Here is a 22,803-nt window from a genome sequence, read left to right as displayed (position 1 = left end):
GAGCTATTTTAATTGATGCTCATATCGTCACAGGTTGAAAATGTGATTATAATAACAAACAATAATAAAGAGTGCATTTTCAACATGAATTTTTAAAATATATATTTCCTTTCTTTAAAACAAACATAATTTTTAAAAATATCAGAATGTTTGTGATTTGGAGTCATGGTTACAGCCATGTCCCAGTTTGCCATCTGTTCTTGTCCAATGTACAGGTCCAAGTTAGGGTCAGAACTGCAGATAATAAATGTCTGCTGGTCTCATACAAAGCTCTTCTCAGTTAGACTGTGCTTACACACACAATATATTAATATAAAGTGAATGTACAGTTAAGCATATAAAAATCAAAGTAATGCACTATATTAATAGAATAATGGATAACAACCACATGATTGTCTCAATAGATGCAGAAAAACCATTTGACAAAACCCAATACCCTTTTACAGTAAAAACACTCAACAAAATAGGAACAGAAGGGAACTTCCCTAACCTGATAAAGTGCATCTATGAAAAACCCACAGCTAACATAATGCATAATAGTGGAAGACTGAGAGTTTTTCACCTAAGATCAGGAACCAGACAAAGATACCCATTCTCACTACTTCTATTCAACATTTTATTGGCAGTTCTAGCCAGGGCAATTAGGCAAGAAAATGAAATAAAAGGCATCCAAACTGGAAACAAAGAAGTAAAACTATCTCTATTATCAGATAACATGATCTCGTATATAGAAAAACCTAAGGAATCCACTAAAATACTATTAGAACTAATAAATGAGTTCAGCAAGTTTGCAAGATACAAGCGCAGTCGTATTTTTGTACACTAGCCATGAACAATCTGACAGTGAAGTTACAAAAACTATTTCATTTACAACAGCATCAAAAATAATAAAATACTTAAGAGTAAATTTAACAAAAGAAATTCAAGACTTGTACACTAAAAACTACAAAGCATTGTTGAAAGAATTTTAAACGACCTCAATAAATGGAAAGATCTCCTGTGGTCATGGATTTAAAACTTAATATTGTTAAGATGGCAATACTCCCCGAAGTGATCTACTGATTCAGTGCAATCCCTATCAAAATTCCAGCTGCCTTTTTTGCAGGAATTAATAAGCTGATTCTAAAATTCACATGGACTTTCAGGGACCCAAAATAGCCAAAATAATTTTTTTTAAATAAAAAGTTAAAAGGTTGGAAGACTCACATGTCCAATTTCTAAACTTACTACAAAGCTACAGTAATCAAAACAGTGTGGTACTGGCATAAAGACAGACATATAGACCAATGGAATAGAATAAAGATCCCTTGCATGTATGGTCAAATAATTTTCAACAAAGGTATCAAGACCATTCAATGGGGCAGTTTTTCAAAAAAATAGTGCTAGGAAAATTGGCTGTCCACATGCAAAAAATGCATTTGGACACTTGCCTAACACTATATATAAAAATTAACTCAAAATGAATCAAAGACCTAAAAATATGAAACATAGGGGGAAAGCATCATGACATTGTATTTGGCAATGATTTTTGGATATGACACCAAAGGCACAGTCGACAAAAGAAAAATGGGCAAATTGGACCTCATCAAAATTAAAAATTTTGTGATATTCAATATCTTATAATAACCTATAATGGAAAATAATATGAAAATATATATATATATAACTGAATCACATTGCTGTACACCTGAAAGTAACACAATATTATAAATAAACTATACTTCAATTAAAAAAAAACTTTTGGACTTCCCTTGTGGCACAGCAGTTAAGAATCTGCCTGCCAATGCAGGGGACATGGGTTCAAGCCCTGGTCCGGGAAGATCCCACATGCCACAGAGCAACTAAGCCCACAAGCTACAACTACTGAAGCCCGCACGCCTAGAGCCTGTGCTCCGCAACAAGGAAGCCACCACAATGAGAATCCTGCACACGGCAACAAAGAGTAGCCCCCGCTCACTGCAACTAGAGAAAGCCCACGCACAGCAATGAAGACCCAACACAGCCAAAAATAAACAAATTAATTAAATAATTTTTTTAAAAACTTTGTGTATCAAAGAACACTATCAATAAAGTAAAAAGGCAACCCACAGGATGGGATAAAATATTTGCAAATCATATATATAATAAGAGATTAATATCCAGAATAGATAAAAAACTCAACAACAACAAAACAACACAATTCAAAGATGGGCAAAGGACTTAAATAGATGTTTCTCAAAAGAAGATATACAGGGACTTCCCTGGTGGTGCAGTGGGTAAGACTCCACGCTCCCAATGTAGAGGGCCTGGGTTCAATCCCTGGTCAGGGAACTAGATCCCACATGCATGCCGCAACTAAGGAGCCCACGTGCTGCAACTAAGGAGCCGGCGAGCTGCAACTAAGACCCGGTGCAACCAAATAAATAAATAAATATTAAGGAAAAAAAAAAGAAAATATACAGATGGCCAATAAGTACATGAAAAGATGCTCAACATCATTAGTCATTAGGGATGTGCAAATCAAAACAGTAAGATACCACTTCACACTCACTAGGATGGCTATAATTTAAAAAAAAAAAAAATTAAGGAAAACAGATGTTGACCTGGATGTGGAGAAATTGCCGGAGGAATGTAAACTGGTGAAGTCCCTGTGGAAAACAGTTTGGGCATTCCTCAAAAACTGCTAAACATAGAGTTATCATGTGATCCAGCAATTCCATTCCTAGGTATTTACCCACACAAAAGTTTTTACACGAATGTTCATAACAGCATTATTCGTGATCGTCAAAAAGTGGAAACAATGCATATGTTCATCAACTGATGAATGGATAGACGATATTTGGTATATACATAAAATGGAATCTTATTTAGCCATAATAAGAAATGAAGTACTGATTCATACTATAACACTGACTAAACTTGAAAAGATTATAAGTTAAAGAAGCCATACACAAAAAGCCACATGTTGTATAATTCAGTTATAGGAAATGAACAAAACAGGCAAATCCGTAGAGACAGAAAATAGTGGTTGTTGGGGGCTGATGTGAGTTAGGCCATGGGGAATGACTGCTAATGTGAAGCAGTGATAAAGATGTTCTAACACTGACTATGATGACAGTTGTTCAACTCTGTGAACATACTGAAAAACCACTGGATTGTACACTTTCAAAAATAAATTTTATGGTATGTGAATTATATCTCAATAAAAAAAGAATGGAACCAAAAAAAAAAAAAAAAAAAAGAATGGACATACATAGCTCAGCAATATTTTAGCATGAAAGGATTTAACTCTTGAGACTAGTCTGACGTCTCGATGAAGTTTGCTGGTAATGCCAATCTAGAAGGGATACGAATGTTCTTTTCATAGAGGGAAGAGATGCAGAGCTAAGAACGGCAAATTTGGGGTGGGTAGGGGATGGCTTTTTTTAAACTGGGGAATCCATTACTACAATGTATGGCAAGATGTAATGGATATTTCTTTTCATATGAATAAATGAGGATTTTTTGAAAATGTTTGATTATTGGTGGGCACCACACCAGAGGGTACAAGTTGCAGGTTATAAAAACAAAGCAAAAGTTTCCATAGCCTGAAATGGTTTGATGTATGACTAAATCTCTCCATCTGGCTTCTAAGATCAAAGGCCCCAGAATTCCTTCTTCCTCTTTCAAATGATGAATTCATGATGATTAAAAACAGCTAACTACTGAGAGCTGAATACGCACTAAACATTTTACATGCATTTTCTCATTTTAATTTCCCTATCATCACGGTGACATGGTTGTAGAGAACTTACCCGAGGTCATGCCACAAGTCAGTGCCTGAGCTGGGCTGCAGCCCCACACCTGTGTGACTCCCAGGACCTCACTCATAACCACTGGATTATACTCTCTGTTTCCCTGTTTTCTCCTTCTGAGGGAGATTCCCCCCAAGAGTTTACAGCACTGGAGGTTCTAACCACATCAAGTAGGGGAGACAGTGGAGTAGAGAGGGAATACCCTGGACTGGGAGTTGGGGGCCAACTTTGCCAATAATCAGCTCCATGACCTTGGGCAAGAAGCTTGACCTCTCAGAGGCATAGTTTCCTGATTTGTAAAGTGTAGAAAATTTGTCCCAACTATCCCTGAATGTAGTCCTTCCAGCTCAAGCATTTGGTCCAAGTCCTGCTTCATTTACCTACAACTGGGAAAACATCTGATTGTCAGTTGTATAGAAACACTGAGAGTAACAAATCCTTCAAGTCACTGTAGGGTGGTGATTTGGGGAGCCTGGACTTTGGTGTTAGACTGACGTAGCACTGCTTCCATCGCTAATCTCAGGGTGATATTGAGCAAGTTCTGTAACCTCTGTCCCCATCAGCTAAAATGGGTATAATAGCATAGGGTGCTATGGCATAAAGTGTTTGTGAGGACTGAGTGAGACCTCTTTAGGGAGCTTAGTGCAGTTCTTAGCGTACAGTAAGTAGTGGTTATTATATATTTAATAATATTATAATTTATTTAGTGTTATTATTATTGATGGTTATACTTATAAAATAGAGACACAGAATCCCTTAAGGGTAATTAGCATATGTTTAAGTAGCTCAACCAGATCAGACTCTGGAGTTCAGGTGGCCTGCTTGGGCTCTGTTCTAGAACTAGCCACATCTACTGGGTTGGCCATCAGGAATGTGCTGCTGGGTACAAGGGCATTAGATTGTCACTGACACTCCAGAGTTTCCCTCCTATTAACTTGGAGTCAGTAATGCCATTTTCCTCTTAAGCACGGCATCTTATTATAGCTTACCATGTGAATTTTGGCTCAATTAATTTTGTTTACCCAAAATTATCAGAAATAGATTGGTGATCAATGAGAGAGACTGCTAAAACATTTGGTTAATGTGCTGTGAAAAGAAAAATTACTGCTCCCTGGAAATTTCCCAGTGTGGGCAGGGAATTTTTCTCTCTTTCAGTGTTATTGGAAACATAATAAGCACATATAATGATATATTTACAAATTCTATCACAGTTTTATTTCTAACAATAAAAAATAGTTAAACATAACATTGACTACTAAAGAGCCATTAAGATCCAGTATTAGAAAACTAGTTTTAGAGTTGGGGAAATGTGCACTATAGAGTAAGTTGGGTTTTTGTTTTTGTTTTAAGTTTAGAAAAAAAGTATGTGTTCTGATCCTAATTTTGTAAATGTTATGTATATATATAGAAAAAATGTGAAATACTACAACAAAAATATTAGCAGACATTATCTGTGGGTGTAGGATTATTGATTATTTTAATTTTCTTCTTTATATGTCTCTAAATTTTTTATACTTTCACAGTGAGCTCATATTTCTTTGGAAATCAGGGTGCAGAGTTACTTTTTATTAATAAGAATTCTGTCAGATTTTTTTCTTCTAAGAGGCTCTTCAGTCCCATAAAGAGTTTTATCTGAGTATGGCTTAGTTCTCAATCTCGGCATATTGGTTTTTTCTTTTTTTTAAAGTACGACTTAGAAATAATATGCTTCATTGATTTTGTGAACTTGTAAAATCATGCAGTTTTGAGGACAAACCAGACACATTTGTTGCAAGATTGATTGTTACTCTGAAAACCAATAACAGATAATGAGAAAGAATCACCAGTTAACTAACCTTTCTCTAAACCCATTACTTCCCTGTTGAAAGCAATTTTCAACTCTGCCTGAGATTGTGTCTTTAAGCCAGCTCTGAATCTTTCATAAAATGAAATCAACATCCTTCCTCTCCTGTCTTATCTTATATAATTGGAATTGTATCACTCAAAGGCTACTAAATGTGGAGTTGATGAATCCAGTGCTTAAGTTAAAAAAATAAAGGGATTGTCTGCAAAATGAATTCAAATCAAAGAAAAATGTATAGAGTAGATATAATAAAAGTTTTTCCTACTTTCTTCCCTAATTGTAATTTGAAGAAACTATTCAAAACCAGTATTGCAATATTTGGAAAAGATCTGAGCAGCTCAAATGCCAAACCAGTTTGTGCCCATGAGAAGATTAGAATTTTGTTCTCTGGATGAATTTTTCAGATACCATTTTGATTTTTTTTTAATACTGTCAAACCTACATTAGAAAAAAGTTCAATGAAACAGAACTGTGCAATATATAAACACTTTCATTAGTTTGGTGTGTACTAGACAGATATACAAACATAGACCTACATTTATAAAATTCTTTTTCCTCCAATAGGTTCATATTCCATTGTTCCCAACTTGTTTTTTTTTTCACTTAAATTTTCAATTGTCGTACCTATGAATTTACCTCACTTTGTATTTTTGCAAGAATTTCTGTCAGATAAAATCCCAGAAGTGGAATTGCTAAGACAAAGGGTATGCATGTTTAAGTTTTTGTTTTGCCTTCCAAGAAAGTCTGTGCCCATCACACCACCACTCACAGAGAATGAGAATGAAAAATAACATTTCAGAAGCAGAGCTATGTGGCAGGTTCTCCCAAAGGTTTTACCTTTGTAAATATATACATACATACATACTAAGCTACCATCAAAATATAATGCAAGTACTATATTCTATTTTTCATTAAAGTCAGATTCCTGTAAGGTATGATCCTGCCTAACTTTTCAACCACCTCTCTCCCTACCCAGAAAATACTCTGTGTGTGTGTGTGTGTGTGTGTGTGTGTGTGTGTAACAGAGAAAAACAGAGAAACAGACTCAGCAGGAAATCAGGGGAATCCTTCTGTCCTGCAGAAGATCTCTCAAAATGTTGACCGTAGTAGATGGTAGACTTTTGGAGTCACAGCTGAATTTTAGTTCCAGCCCCATCTCTTAGTAGCAATGAGTCTTTAGACAAATTGCTTAACATTTCTGACCCCCAATTTGTCATTTATAGAATGGGGGTAATCACGCTTGCCTGACAGTGTTCTTTGTAAAAATTAAAATGTGTTACTTCGTGCAAAGGGCTAATAAATGGTGAGGCGCAAGAGCTAGGTGAGTAGCTCTTGTTGAGACGCCAGAAAAGGATTAGGGTGACCAAGCCAAGAGCATCCTGGATGGTAAAGCTTTGAAGACTTTTGCAGAAAGACTTGAGGAAATAACATTCTAGTTAAAATATGCTATGTAATACTACACCTTTCCAACCTCCATCCAATATCTTCCCCTCCCCCACCCATATTATAGTAGTGTTTATCAGTCTTCTCTCCTAGGATGTTCAATATCAACAAGGATCTTTTCTTATTCGCTGAATCCCAACATCAGTGTAGTCTGAAACAAAACCTGGCACATAGTAGGCACTCAATGAGTGAATGAAGGAATTTCTGCTTAACCTTTCTTAACCCCATTGAGATGTATTGGCAGCTAATAAGGCTGGCCCCTGGACACAGAGCACATCCATGGTGACTCAGGCTCAGCTTGGTGTAATGCCGAGTACTGGGCAAGGAGCCAGAATCTTCCGATTCTCTCTCAGCTTTTACCAGTTCCAGGGCTGACCACTCACAAGCTGGATTCTTCAGCAAATCTCGTAGCAATTTAACTCAAGCTTTATGAAAAATACAGTTAGCCATGCCAACCTATCATGGCTCCCTCACATTATGTAAGAGATTTTGTGAGATTACTTGGTAAACTCTAGATTTGCGTATGAGACACAGCAATAAAGACCTTTTGATAGGGACCAAAAGGCAAAAAGAGAAATCCATGGGAAGTGGCAGGTTTTGCTGAGCTCTAGGCCAAGCCCAAGGCTCTGTGTGCTGTGATAGTATATGCCCCTCGTGGGATTTATTAAAGGCTCTGAGAAGTCCTGCAGTTAAAATAGAAAAAAAGAAAGCTTGTTTAACTTTGTTCAACCCAGTATGTCTCTAAATTATTAACCAAGGAACGGTGTTTTGCATAAATTCAGTGTTACACACTTTGGAAAATACCCGTTTAAAGCATGGGAACATTCTTATGAATTTATAAGAAGGAAAGGAGAGGGCACTTTTGAGTTTCTATGTGCTCCATTCTAATGTAGTTGTAATGTAGTGATTGACATGATGGTTCCAGGCTGAACAAAGAAGGGAACTGTCCATGCTCTAGGGTCAAATCCTTACCTTTGGAGTTTGAAGAGTTCATTTTATCAGATCACTGCAAGTAAGCAAGCACAAGAAGTTGATTTATACTAACTGAAATCACTTGAGATGCATCTAAAATCCAGAATGACAATGTGATATTCTGTCGCTACATGAGGTTATATGCTGAGTGATCAAGCACACGAGCTCTGAAGTCAAAAAGACCCTGATTCAGATCCCAGCTTCCTAGCTTACTATTTATGTGACCTTATGTGAGCCTCACATAATAATGCTATCTACCTCCTAAATTAATCCATATAAAGTACTGAACGTGGTTATCAGGGAAATAGAACTTGAAGACACTGTGTCTCACAGTAAATTTTGCTAGGCTGTTAGAGTGTCTAGAGATACAACCCTATTCTACTGTAGAATAACTATTAACTGGAGAACATGGGGCTGAGAGCAAACATTGATGGTAAATGAGATCATTAATTATATTCACCAGAAATTTTCTAAAAATTCTTTCACAAGAGAAGAACTATGGTTGCCTGTGGGATTAATGAACTTTGCTCTACAAATAATGAGGAATGATCAGGGGTCACAGAGCTCCTGGGTCTTTAATCCATCATAGAGTTGCCCATGTTGCAGAGAGGAAGATCTGATGGTGACTTACAGCTGAGAGTTGGGGCAACGTGGCCTGTGAATAGGAAAGAGGAGATTAAAGGGGAGCTCAGCAAGAATGAGAGAAAGCGGGAAGTATTTTTAACAGCGGCTGTTTAAATGTGGAACTTGAAGAACACAAAATATGTCCCAAAAAGATTTCTGGGATGTTTCTTTGTGGTGCATGATACAAAATCCCTGAGTAATCCTGCTTTAAAGAAACCTACACTAAAGGTTTACATTATGTTTCAAGGTTTCTAACCTCAGATTTGTGTTTCCTTTGAGTATGATGCTGTGCTTACATTGAGACACATCGGGCCACTACATTTATTCAAGTTACACCTACCAGGCTTCTTTTTCTTCTTTTATTCAAATTTGTTTAGGTCTCCTTTATTGCTATTTCCCACAAACCACTAGATTCTTCTTCATTCATTGTAACATCATGTGACTCGTGTCTCAAGATACATTGTGATTTACAATATATCATCTTATGTTATTTACATATTCTATTACATTATCTCTTCTCTTGCATATTAGATAAGCAGCTGGTTCATAAGATTTGGGAGTTACTTTTATTTCCTTCACAGAGAGCTATGCTTTGAAATCCTGTCTTAGAGCTGGTTAATTCTGGGAAGACTTCCTATATATGACTAATTCCACTGTACATAAATTATCAGTGTCAGAAACTGCAATCTGCCTCTGTCATCATTCAGACTACATTCTGACTCAATTTGGGGGAAATCTGGTCACTTTCTCAACCATTCAGCAAGTTGGAGAGTGAAGCCACGTAGGCTTGATTTGAGTACCTGCCTTATTTTAATTATTTTCAAAGATGAGCTTAGAACCAAATATGATTTAGTATTCCAAATCAACACTGTGATCTAAGAACCAGAAGCTCCCAGGACAGACCTGGTTTCCATTTTTCTGTTCCATCCACAACCTTATTGGTTAATTAATTTGAACAGACTGCGTGGCCTGATTTTTGGATCAGAAGATATGGTCGCCATACTCACAGAGGAAGGAATCAGGGAAAGTAGACTACCCTTTAGGGAAGGTACGTAATGAAGGGTAAGGCTAGTTGGAGTTTAAGGGATAAGGGAAGTTTTACTGGTTTGTATTTAAGGATAAGGAAAACTAATATCTGTGTAGGCAAAGAAGAGTCAGTGGGAAGAAAGGGATTGAAGGTGGAGCTATCCACTGAGGCAAAGTGAACTTGTGCTAACGGAATAATTTTGAGCCTATGAATGAATGTCTTTGGTACTTCTGTCTAATGCACTCATTAATTTCCCTCTCGCTACCACCTTCTTATTACCAGTTGTGGAGCAGGGAATGAGATTTATTTATTTTATTTATTTAGATACATCTCCTCATTACCTATTTCTTCCTTACTTGTATAGGTGGTTCTGTCCCTGCACACCTCCAGGTAAATCTCAGTGGAATCAGAGTCTTTGAGGGCTGAATGTTGGCAGAGCAGACCGTGAAGTTTTGAAGCCTGGTGTGCAGAGGGTCCCTGGGTCTCCTGCGTGTTCACACATAGAGTGCATATGCCTATATGTGTACAGGCCTCCTCCCCCTACTGCCTTTCTTCCCTCTTCCATTTCAATTGCTGTGCCCACGCCCACCCGCATTTCTTTTCATGGTGATGGTTAGTCCCGGAGGATGAGGAAGCAAATGGTACATTTTACTTCACTGCTACTCTGCAGAGTGTCACAGTGAACTGGTTAGGGAATGGTGTGCTAGATCAGTTCTGCTTCTGAAAATAGGAAACTAAGCCTTCCCCTACCCCCAAGGAGTGGGAGGGGGCAGGCAGGAGAGATATCAGAAAGGTCTCCAAAACAGGAGAGATAGTATAGAACTATTCACCAAGCAGAAACTTCAGTTGAGAAACCTATAAGACTTTGAATGGCTCTCAAGGAAATACCTGGCATAGGGGACACCAGCCTTGGTGTAACAGTGACTTTTGTTGCTTTATTTCAGAACGCCAGCCAGGCACCTCTATGGCCAATCCCAGTGCCCTCCCTTCAAGTTCAGCTGGGATCAGCAAGGAGCTGATTGATCTGCAGCCCCTCATCCAGTTCCCAGAGGAAGTTGCCAGCATCCTGATGGAACAGGAGCAGAATATTTACCGAAGGGTCTTGCCAGTTGACTATCTTTGCTTCTTGACCCGGGACTTGGGCACCACGGAATGCCAGAGGTCCCTGCCCTGCCTCAAAGCGTCCATCTCAGCATCCATTCTTACCTCCCAGAACGGAGAGCATAATGCCCTTGAAGATCTTGTGATGAGGTTTAATGAGGTAAGAAGCCACTCTGAGATGTTTTGTAATGATTTTTAAGCATTTCTCCTTTTAGGTTTGTTTGTTACTGATATCTCGTCTACCTGTCTGTCTGCCCACTTCCATGATGACTGTTTCTTTTCCAGGCAATGAGATAGACACACTGTCGTCCTCCCTTTCGCTTCACTCCACCCTTCAGCCTAATTGAGCCCGCCTCTATCCCATACCATTACCATGTCCGCAAGCCTTCTCCCTTTGGACAACCAGTATCCCCCCGCCCCATTTTCTCTATGCCCTTGCCAAAATATTCTCCCTGGGCCCATTTTCAAAGATTCTCCCCCTGTTCCTACAAGTGCTTTTAAGACCAGATGTCTCAATTTTGGGTTTGGCCGAGGGATCATGGGATCTGTCTAGCCCACTCTGTCTTCCACTATCAGACCTCCTCAGCAGAAATTAAACACTAATATACCTGGGTAAGGAGAGCTGGGAGGAACATGGTCTTGAGGGGCAATGAATCACCTCATTCCTGATCTCTGCATCCCATCAAGCTCCTCAGCCCCAGAAAGTCCCTCCATGGCCTCCAAGGCCTTGCCAGAAGCAAGTTCTAAAGAGGACAGGTGTGACCAGAGTCTGGGAACACCTAGGAAGGAGGTAGTGTAAGAGCTCTAGGCGCTCACTGGGAGGAAAAGAGCCAATGGCTGGCCACCCTGTGGCCCTGGACCAAGGGTAAAGGGCAGGATGGAGAGGAGGTCGCCATGCTGTGCTAGGGTCACAGGATGCCCCTCTCTCAGGCTTAGAGAACACTTTCATTCTATAGCATAACCCCACACCCAGACCTTTCTGTTCTATATTTTATTTCTTTTAGACTTCATTTCTTTGTCTTGAATACTAAAACACAAAATTTCAGTCTGTGTGTTTGGTGGTTGTTGGTTGGTTGAATTCCACAAATACAGTAGTTTCCTACTTTAGTCATTTAGTAAACTACCTAAATGCTAAGAGGATGCTCCCATCCTGGTTCGTATATATCTCTGATTGACAGAGGATCAATCAGCCTTTGTTACTTAAACACTTTCCAACTATAGCAGTTCACCTTGCAGCCTCCATAGCCTTCCAGTGATGACCCTGGTGATGGTTGTATCACAACAGTGATAAAGCCCAGTGGATGGAAAGTGTTAGAGGCTGAGCTCAAGCAATTCTGTATCCAGACATGCCTTGAGCATCATTCCTCAAAGGGAGATCCATTATCCATAGGAATTGCTAATATCCATCTAGCACTGTCATACCAATTATTTAATATGTGCCAATTATTTGTTCCTCACAACAACCCTGGGAGACAGATCCTTGTCATTGACCCCATTTTAGCAATGGGAAAACTGAGACATGAGGAGATGAAGTTCTTCGCCCAAGGTCACACGGGTGGTAGGTGACAACAGTGAGACTCAAGCCCAAAGAGTCAGGTGTCAGAGCCTGGGCTTTGAACCACAACAATATCCTGCCTCTCGCCTGTATCAGGCTCATACTGAGGGCAACACCTGCTAAACTGCAGATTCCTGGTCCACTCCAAACTGAGTAAGACAGACTCTCTGGGAGTCCACATGAATGCTTGTAAACCACACGGCCCCCAAAGTTGCCTTTTGAAATAAATCTCCTGATGTTCTTGATTTTCGTTGCTGATAAAAACAGAGTGGAAAATGAAAGTTCCAGTAAACTGAGTGATTTTATTAGTGGATTTTACTGTATATCATGAATTATTGTAAACTTCCTGATCGACTCACTCAAACATCCTTAGGACCCTACCCTTATCCTTTGTCGCTATTGTTGTTGTTTTAAATTCCACCTGAAGTTAAAAGTGATTTGCCTGAACTTTACAAAGCTAGTTTTAAGTTAGTTTTGGAGAGTGAAAACTTGAATCTCTTCCATTTAGTACCATAACTTTGGGAATCAAAGATGAAACAGTGATTTCACTAATTCAGAATTAGTGATGATATGAACCACAGCTGGGTTAAGGCATGCTTGGGACTATCTCTGAAAACAGTTTAGCTAAGCAACTTCAAAACATAGACAAGATTTCTGGGAAAACACTTAAACTACTTAAAAGAACAGTCTGTATTCAAGTATTCTCAAGCATCTATTTTCATACATATTATGTGTATGCCGATTAAAAATCAGTCTAATGTAGTCATTACAGGCAGATCCCAAATGACCTACGCTAGGCAAAACTGGGAGAGCTAAATTCTAGTTGTTTTATATCCTTTCAGGTAAAAAGGCTTCATTCCATTGAAAGAGAATTCTTAAATTCAGATTTCACCTATTTAGAATGGTCTTGCCTCCAAATTAGCGTGGCTTTACTTTCTGTAAAGAAAAAGAAGAAAAGGAGCTAGCACTTAGGACTGGACTGGACATTGTCACTTTCTTTTTTTCTTTTAATTTTATTGGAGTATAGTTGATTTACAATGTTGTGTTTCAGGTGGACAGCAAAGTGATTCAGTTCAACATATACATATATTCATTCTTTTTTAGATTCTTTTCTCATGTAGGTTATCCCAGAATATTGAGTAGAGTTCCCTGTGCTATACAGTAGATCCTTGTTGCTTATCTGTCAGTGTCACATTTTTTAATCCCACTAATCCTTATGACAGTTGTGTAAGACCATTATTATCTCTGACTCACAGATGAAGAAAGTGAAGCTTAAACAACAAAATAAATAATGATAGTATTGGACTGTGGTCCATAGAATAAAATAAATATTCATGAGTCCATACTGATATAAACAAATAAGTGAATAAACAAATCACTGGGAGGACAGGGAGAGGTACAGCTCTTACTTATAAAAGATTTCCAATTAATAAATGTAGAAGGGATGAGGGAAATGAGAAATCACCATTTGGACACCCTAGCAATAAATTGTTACAGGCGAGAACCACTGATGAATGCTAAAATTATTGAACAAAATATGAGAAACACGATATTTGCATAGTCTCAAAGTATCTATTCACAAAATATGTATTAATTACAAAAGGAAAAATAGAACAGTGGAGAACCCCAGTAGATACCCACCTTAAGTAAGTGCTCAAGGTCAACATGACCAGTAATAAGACATATTGATGTCTTATTACTGGTCACATCTCCTGATGTGATGCACTCAGAAGGACTAGATATAGTCTCTATGATGTATTTGCCCCCCTTAAAAAAAATAACCTAAATCTAATCATAAGAAAAAAAACCATCAGGCAACCCCAAATTGAAAGACATTGTACTCTTCAAAAGTGTCAGGATCATGAAAGGTAAGGAAGGACAGAGGAATCGTCAAAAATTAGAGGAGACCAGGAGTCATGACAACTAAATGCAGTTTGGGATCCTATTATATCCTGGACTAGAAGAAGGATACTGATGGGGAAACTGGTGAAATTCTAATCAGGCATGTAGTTTAATCAGCATGAATGTATCAATGTTAATTTCCTGGTTTTGATAAAGGGACTATATTTATGAAAGATGCTAACACTGGGAGAAGCTGGGTGAGCTATGTATGGGAACTCTCCGTATTTTTGTAACTTTTCTGTAAATCTAAAATTACTTCAGAATTAAAAGGTTTAAAAAAATAGTGAAGCTCAGAGAGGTTGAGTCACTTGTCCACGGTCACACAGTCGCTGAATGAATGTCAGAATCCAGATGTCTGTCTTTAAAGTCTGTTCTCTTCTCAGCCAACTGCCTTGCCTCTCTACTTGTTACATTATCAAGTTAAAGTTTGTAGTAAAACCAGAATTTCTGATTTTGAATTTAATTAGCCTTGGTCTCCTTTCCCTCTTCCCTCTCTCTCTCTACTTCTGTTCTAAACCTCCTGTGCATCTACCCTTTTTCTACTCCTACCATTTCTATTTTTATCGAATTTCCTATTACCACTCACTCATTCATTCATTCATTCACTCAAGACTTATTTATTGAGTGCCTACTATGCTATAACCTTTTCTTTTTTAATTGGTGTGTCATACACTCTTTTAAATAAGAAATGAGCAATATATGATGAAAATTTACAACATTATTAGCCCATACTTTGGTTCTGTCAAAATTGGATACACAAAATAAATGCACTTTCCTCAGTGGAAGTAAAATATATATTTTTTGAACATGGGAGAATCTCAAAGACAAGAGAGAGACTACTAGCTGCATTGCTAGTTACTTAGGAGAGAAGCGAATGCATTTGTTTATACATTCAGTCATTCAGTTAACATGTTTTCAGCACTTCTCAGAAGCAGGAGACCATGGTGGATAAGCACTAAGGGAAATGAGTAACGGTCTGAGGCTGCCAGAAGCTACCAGTCTTAAATTGTAGTCAGGCATGGGCACAAATCACTCCCAAGAGAGGCAGAAAATACGTGCAATGTGAGTGGCGCAGACGGTGGGAGCCGCGGTGTCTCGGTGGGTGATCAGAGCTCTCTCTGCTCCGCACTGGAGTTTGCGGCTGGGCCTTGAGGGATGGCTGGGATAGAAGGGGACCATCACGGGAAAGGGAAGGAGGACGTTCCAGACGAGAACACAACCAGTGCTTGTCATGAGCAAGAAAGATTCATGGCCTAAGGAGGCAGCTTGCTCCTCTTTGTCAGTCAAACCTGAGCATGAGCTAGAAGTTTCCCGAATTCTAACAACTCTTTACATAATGACTTAACTGTAATGTGGGGAAAGGGGAGAAAATCCCTGATGCCTCTCAGGCAATGTTGCTTAAGGTTGGTTCTTAGGAAAATATGGTTAAAATGCAATTCCAAGTACAATCATGAAATAACTGAAAGTGTTTGGCTTACGTTAAGGAAAGCCAGGAGATAAATCATTTAAAATCAATTTAGACTGTGGCTTGGAAGCAATTTGTCTCCCCATTTCCCTATCTTCTGCCCGATGTCAAGACTGGTGCTCACCAGAGTGACTTCTCTTCATCCTTGCAAGTAAACAGAAGCAGGTACAAGGGGCCAGCCCCCAAGCTGGTGGTAGTCAAGGTGGCGCTGGGGGTGGGCTCAATCCTGCTCCGCTTGGTTTGGGAGACAGGGCTTCCTGAACCCTTTTGATCTGGACACCTCTCTGTAGTCATATCCTTTATCTAAAGCTCAAGGAGCCCGTGTTCTGTCTTCCTCCCTTCAGGTTAAGCAGGCTCACTTCCTGGCCACCCACGATGTCTCTTGCTCTGACCGTCTCACATCATATTGTCCTTTTTCCCTCCTCTTCCTTCCTCTCTCCAGCCTCTACCTGTAGTCCACATTCCTTTTGATCTTACTGTTCTTTAATTCCTCTTCGAATACATTCCAGAGCCATTTATCTCTTCGAAAAGGAGACAGAGAGGCATTTTTGGTAGATAACTTTACCAAAGACATCACACACTTTAGCACATGCATTTGAGAAGATATGAAAGGCAAATAGAGATTGAGGAGCATCCTTACTCCCTTTGCGTTCATGCCCTTTTCTTGCGAAGGGCTGTGATGGAACATGGTTTGGGGAGGTGGTGTATTCTGGGATCACAGTTCTGAGTCACAAGTTCTCAAACCTCATGCCTCATCAATATAGCCTCTGCTGCTGTCCTGTTGTTCACCCACTGATGATCTTTGGGGTTGGAACTCATCATGGTCTGCATCTACAGTGGTCCTCAGGATCAGAGTAAATTTTCAGCTCCATAATCTACCACCGCCCACATCACTGCCAGACACTCTTTTGTGTAACAGTTGATTTCTCTGACTGAGGGCTGGTTTTCAGCTTCAAAAGGCCATTAACAGGTTTAGTTTTTCCTATGCCCTGAGAGAGCAGTTTTTCTTGTCAGGTAGGTCTTAGCAAGACCATTCTCTGGGCTCCTCTTTCAAACCAGCTGGTCCAAGAGCAGGTGATAAGGCCAAGATTGAGCCCACAGTTATACTGAGACCCCAGAAGGCTCTGGAGGGACTCCACCTGGCTTTTTGCCCCGGGTGACCTTCCTCCACCCTCCTGTTTTTGGTCAAACTAAGCAGTCATCAACCTGCTTCTCTAGCCACACAAATGTGGGCAGCCCAAAGTGACACTCAGTGCTGCTTGTTCCTTCCATCTGGTGGGTTTCACCAGATGTCAGACCAATAGTTTAAAGGCCACCATCTCTATAAAGAATGCCAAGGTGCAGCTTAACTCTCTGGGAAAGAGCATAAGAATAAATAAACCATCTGGCCAGAGAAGGGCTGTTTGGGCCTGTGTCCTTTCAGCCAGAATCCCTTAGGTACTTCATAAGAGATCATGATCACTTTGACAAATTCCAACATCTAGAAGTCTGTCTGGTCATAGCCAAGGAAAGACCATTTCGGCATAGTAAGGAAAAAGCATAACATATGATAATGACCAAATGTGTTCCTTCACTTGGTTTTGAATTTGTACATTTAACCATGTTAGGAAAATTTCCTATCAAAGCTTTCGCCTCCCTCTTTTATGCAGAAAGCCAAGCAAATCATCTGTTCAGGTCTGCTGTACAGACTTTTTTCCTCATGTCTGAATACCCATGAGGTAAATTGTTAATAAAGCCCTCACAGGGTAAGGGAAATTTCAATTCACTTTGGAAAACCAGATTTTTCCTTGAGAAAGCACGTTTCCCTAGAGGCACACCTCTGAGAGCAGAAATTGTATTCATTCCCCAGAATATTTCGTGGCACATTCCCCAGTTAACAGAAATTTTAGTTCAGAAGTTCTGGACTAAAAAAATACGGTAGGCAATTAAACTACAGAGACTCAGCTGTGCAGGGCAGGTTATTTGTAGGGGGCTTATCTGCCCTGGAGTCTATTGACAGCAAATCATGTTCGGTGGTTCTTGGCAATCAGCACCCCCAGGATTCTACTCACTCAGCGTAACACTAAGTAAATGATGGGGCTGGAAATGAGGAGGGGCTTCACAGCACACCATCATGCACGGTGCAGTTCTGGAGTCCGCTTGCCTGGATTCTGATCCATCATCCCCCACTGTGGAACCTCAAGCCCAGTACCTAATCCCTCATCTTTAGATAGGTATGTTAATAGTACCTACTTCACATGGTTTATATAGGAAGTCAGAGTGACGGCATGTGTGAGGCACTTAGTGAGGACCCAAGACACTCCTGGGTTCAATGTTGGTTACAAAACAACACTAAAAATAACTGCATTTTCACAATAACTAATGATAATAGATCCCACTACTTATTATTATTATTATTATTATTATTATCCCCTCACCTAATGGATGAGAAAATGGAAGCATACAGAGGCTAAGTAAATGACCCATGGTTTCAGAGCTAGTGTTTGAACCCAGATGGTCTGACTTCCGGAGCCAGTATTCTTGCTTCATCTACCTGGTGCCATTGAATCAAAAGCCATAAGAGCCTTTTGTCCTCACCTTGGTCTCTTATTCTGAATGAAACCGTTCGCTTCACAACAGGATTCAAATATTCTTTACTATTTCAACCCATATAACACTGTTAACCTCCTTGTTGACTCCGTGATATTGAAAATGTGGCATTTCCTTTGAACTGGGAGACTGTGGTCCTTGAAATTGGTAGGACAATGGCGTCACAAGGCGTCTGAGAACATTGTCCCAGAAGAGGAACAGAATAAATTGTCATTTTGCAGTACCAGGCAGAAAAGGGATTTTAGGTCTTTGGCTTTTAAAGTTTCCTTTTTGGCTTTGAGGGCTCCTTAGGTACTGGATACCTGAGAATGTAGAATGCCAAAAGAAAATTAAAAATTTTACTTTATTTCTTTAGCTTCATTTCTTGACCACATCACCTCTGCAATCTTTTTCCTCCTCTTTTTCTGTATTTCAATTTTGCATGAAACTTACACCCCCAAAAGTGATGGCTTTTGAAATTCAAAATCTTTAGTTACATCTGTACTCCTAGGAAGACTGGGAGTACAGTTTTTTGTGGATTTTTTTTTTTTTTTTTTTTTTTGGCTGTTCTCAGGCTGTGCTCAGAGTTGGGACAGCAGAAGGCAGTGGAGAGGGGCTGCTAAGCACCTTGTGAATCAGAACCTCCATGCCTGTGTTCATTCTTTGAGCATCAAACACGATTTCCTTTAATAGTGGCTTTCACTGATCAGCAGAAGGAAAACAATGGGCCTCAGAATGTATATATATATTTTTAAACATCTTTATTGGAGTATAATTGCTTTACATTGTTGTGTTAGTTGCTGCTGTATAACAAAGTGAATCAGCTATACGTATACATCTATCCCCATATCTCCTCCCCCTTGCGTCTCCCTCCCACCCTCCCTATCCCACCCCTCTAGGTGGTCACAAAGCACCGAGCTGATTTCCCTGTGCTATGCGGCTGCTTCCCACTAGCTATCTGTTTTACGTTTGGTAGTGTATATATGTCCATGCCACTCTCTCACTTCGTCCCAGCTTACCCTTACCCCTCCCCATGTCCTCAAGTCCATTCTCTACGTCTGTGTCTTTATTCCTGTCCTGCCCCTAGGGTCTTCATAACCATTTTTTTTTTTAGAGCCCATATATATGTGTTAGCATACGGTATTCGTTTTTCTCTTTCTCACTTACTTCACTCTGTATGACAGACTCTAGGTCCATCCACCTCACTACAAATAACTCAATTTCGTTTCTTTTTATGGCTGAGTAATATTCCATTGTATATATGTGCCACATCTTCTTTATCCATTCACCTGTCGATGGACATTTAGGTTGCTTCCATGTCCTGGCTATTGTAAATAGTGCTGCAATGAACATTGTGGTACATGACTCTTTTTGAATTATGGTTTTCTTAGGGTATATGCCCAGGAGTGGGATTGCTGGGTCATATGGTAGTTCTATTTTTAGTTTTTTAAGGAACCTCCATACTGTTCCCCATAGTGGCTGTATCAATTTACATTCCCACCAACAGTGCAGGAGGATTCCCTTTTCTCCACACCCTCTCCAGCATTTATTGTTCGTAGATTTTTTTTTTTTTAATTTATTTTTGGCTGTGTTTCTGTGCAAGGGCTTTCTCTAGTTGCGGCAAGCGGGGGCCACTCTTCATCGCGGTGCGCGGGCCTCTCACTATCGCGGCCTCTCTTGTTGCGGAGCACAAGCTCCAGACGAGCAGGCTCAGTAGTTGTGGCTCACGGGCCTAGTTGCTCCGCGGCATGTGGGATCTTCCCGGACCAGGGCTCGAACCCGTATCCCCTGCATTGGCAGGCAGATTCTCAACCACTGCGCCACCAGGGAAGCCCTGTAGATTTTTTGATGATGGCCATTCTGACCAGTGTGAGGTGATACCTCATTGTAGTTTTGACTTGCATTTCTCTAATGATTAGTGATGTTGAGCATCCTTTCATGTGTTTGTTGGCAATCAGAATATTTTTTAAATATACACATGCCTGGAGCCAGTCCCCAGGAGATTCTGTGGACTCTCTGTGGATCCGTGGTGAGCCCAGGGATGTGTATTTTTTTAAAATTCCACAAGATAATACTGATGCCACCAATGGTTGAGAATCACTCTCTAGACCATCAGACACAGAGGTATTCAAAGAAAAGAACAAAGCTGTATTCCAAAGCAAATGGGGGGAAATGATTCCTGTCTTTGGGACAGGAACTATTATAATAGTTGATAATTGTCCAAAGTAAATTTAAATAAATGTGATGACTTGCTTGCTTGCTTTCTCTTTCTTTCTTTCTGTCCTTCCTTCTTTTTTTCTGTATTTTTTTTTTTTTTTCATTCTTTGGTCCTAAAGGACTTGGTTTTGGAATCTTAAATATTCAAACTATTTTGTTACTATGACAGGATATTTTTATTCTTATTTACCCTGCTTAAAGCTCACATCATGTTTTTAGGATTTAGCCAACCTAGAAAGAGAACTGCCAAAGCCATTGACCCACTGGAGGCCTGTTTTATTCTGTCGAAAGCAGGCATCAAGTTACCACTCAATCCTGGGGCTGATAGAAGTAAGAATGAGTCCAGTGGAAATTAGTAAATAGACAAGTAAGATTTTGACATACATGAGTAGTATTTTTTAACTGAAAATAGTTAACATGACTCAGAGAAGCAGTGCAGCATCTCCTCAAGGCCCAATGTTCTTTTCCATCAGACATATCACTTTAAATGACACTGAACGCTGTGGGAAAGACCAGGTATGCTTTAGTCAGAGACTGGGATTTTGAGCCTCTCTCCAGGACTGAATTAACTGACCCTATTAGGATGTTTAATTCAACTCTCTGAAAAACCACTCTCTTAGAGATCCTTACTGCACATGTAGGAGCCAAGGAGGAATGTATTTATGCTTTGCTAAGAATCTACATTTGCCAAAGAGATTTAAACATTCATAAATCCAATTGCCTTCTCAATGCCTCCCCTTGGCTTTTTTCGTTCAACAGATTTTTATTAAGTACCAACTTATATTCTAGGTACTGTTTTGTGTGCTGGGGATATAGCAAAGAACAAGACAGATCCCCTCCACACACAGAGCTTACATTCTAACGTCTAAAAGGCATCTCAAATATGGTCAAAATAGAACTACTGCCTTCTCACAACCCCATTAACATACTACCCAGTATCTTCCCTATTTATCCCCATCTTCCCCATCTCAACACCTACCTGGGTGCTCTGTCTAACAACCTAGGAGTCGTTCTTGATTTACTCTCTTTTCCCAAACTGCCAACATCCAAACCATCAGCAGGTCCCATTTGCTCTACTTACAAAATACATCTTGAATTGGACCACTCCTTAGCATTTCACCCGCCACCACCTTAGAGCCAGTCACCACAGCACTCACCTCCAGTATTGCTTTCATCCTTGCATATCCTATAATCCAATCCAAGATCACCCAGCGGCCAGAGTGATCTTTTAGAAACATAAAGCAGATCAGGTCACACCCTTCCTGAAAACCCCCCAAGGTCTTCCTCTTGCATTTGGAATAAAATCCAAAACGGCAAGACCCTGCATGATTTTGCCCCTGTTGACTTCTCCAACCTAACTTTATACCATCCACCCCTCTCTCTGTCTCTGTTCCAGCCACACTGACCTTCATTCTGTTCCTGAACACACTGAGCTAGTTTTCCCCACGCAGACTTTGCACTTGCTGTTCCCTCTGCCTAAAACCATCTTCCCCCCCACTGCTGTCTTCTTCTGATCATGTCTTCTAATCATGTCTCAGTTCAAAAGTCAGGGAAGCCATTGACTTGTTTACTTTTTTCCTTAGAAACCTGTTTAACCTCTTCATTGCTATATGTCTGGTTCTTCGCAAAGTGCCATTTACGTACTAGATGGTCAATAAATATTTAATAATAACTGGTGTTAGCAATTGTTTATTGAAATAGGAGCTGTTAGAAATAAGACAAACAAGACATGCCCCTTTGTTCAAGGAATTTACAATCTAGTTCTAGGCATATAAGACATAAAATATTGAATAAATATACATATTTAGAAAAAGGCAGTGCTTTTCACGGGAGAGACAGTGGTTAGAGACATGCCATAGGTAGTGGAAAGAGTATGATTCTATTGCTAAGTCTGGTTTTGAGTGCAGGTTCTGCCACTTACTCACTATCGGAATCTAGACAAGTAAGTGATCACATAACCTGATTTCAGCTTTGTATTTCCCACCTGTAAAATAGGATAATTTTATCAACTTCACTTGGTTATTGGAACATTTAAGCAAGCTAATGTGTATAAGATCACCCAGCACAGGATAGGTACTCAATAAATAGTAACTAGCAGGTTTCCATGCCACATGAGAGGCAAGGACTGTATGTTCCGTGAGACTGGAAGAGAGAGACCACACAGGCACATGTCCCTTGAGGATGAACAAGGGCTTCAGAGCCTTGGAGGTTGGGAAGACTTTTGCCAGACACAATTATGAACTTTATCGTTGATGAAGTTTCAGAGGTTATGTTATGTTCTCCTATCTCCACCAAACGTAGGAATCTCTCCCT

The 22,803-nt window shown here is 39.7% G+C and overlaps 1 protein-coding gene across 6 annotated transcripts in view; it reads left to right on the top strand.

Moving 5' to 3' along the window:
- Nucleotides 1-22,803, top strand: part of PLCE1 (phospholipase C epsilon 1) — a 320,122-nt gene that overhangs the window by 176,327 nt on the left and 120,992 nt on the right. For all 6 annotated transcript variants that reach the window (XM_061169296.1, XM_061169454.1, XM_061169606.1 and 3 more), the window contains one exon: nucleotides 10,627-10,943. In XM_061169296.1, the coding sequence (XP_061025279.1) occupies nucleotides 10,627-10,943 (317 nt within the window). The remainder of the gene's footprint in view (nucleotides 1-10,626; nucleotides 10,944-22,803) is intronic.

The sequence above is a fragment of the Eubalaena glacialis genome, chromosome 1 (assembly GCF_028564815.1).
Source record: "Eubalaena glacialis isolate mEubGla1 chromosome 1, mEubGla1.1.hap2.+ XY, whole genome shotgun sequence".
Classification (NCBI taxonomy): domain Eukaryota; kingdom Metazoa; phylum Chordata; class Mammalia; order Artiodactyla; family Balaenidae; genus Eubalaena; species Eubalaena glacialis.
Note: the sequence above shows the minus strand (reverse complement) of the source record. Positions and strands in the feature narration are given on the sequence as shown.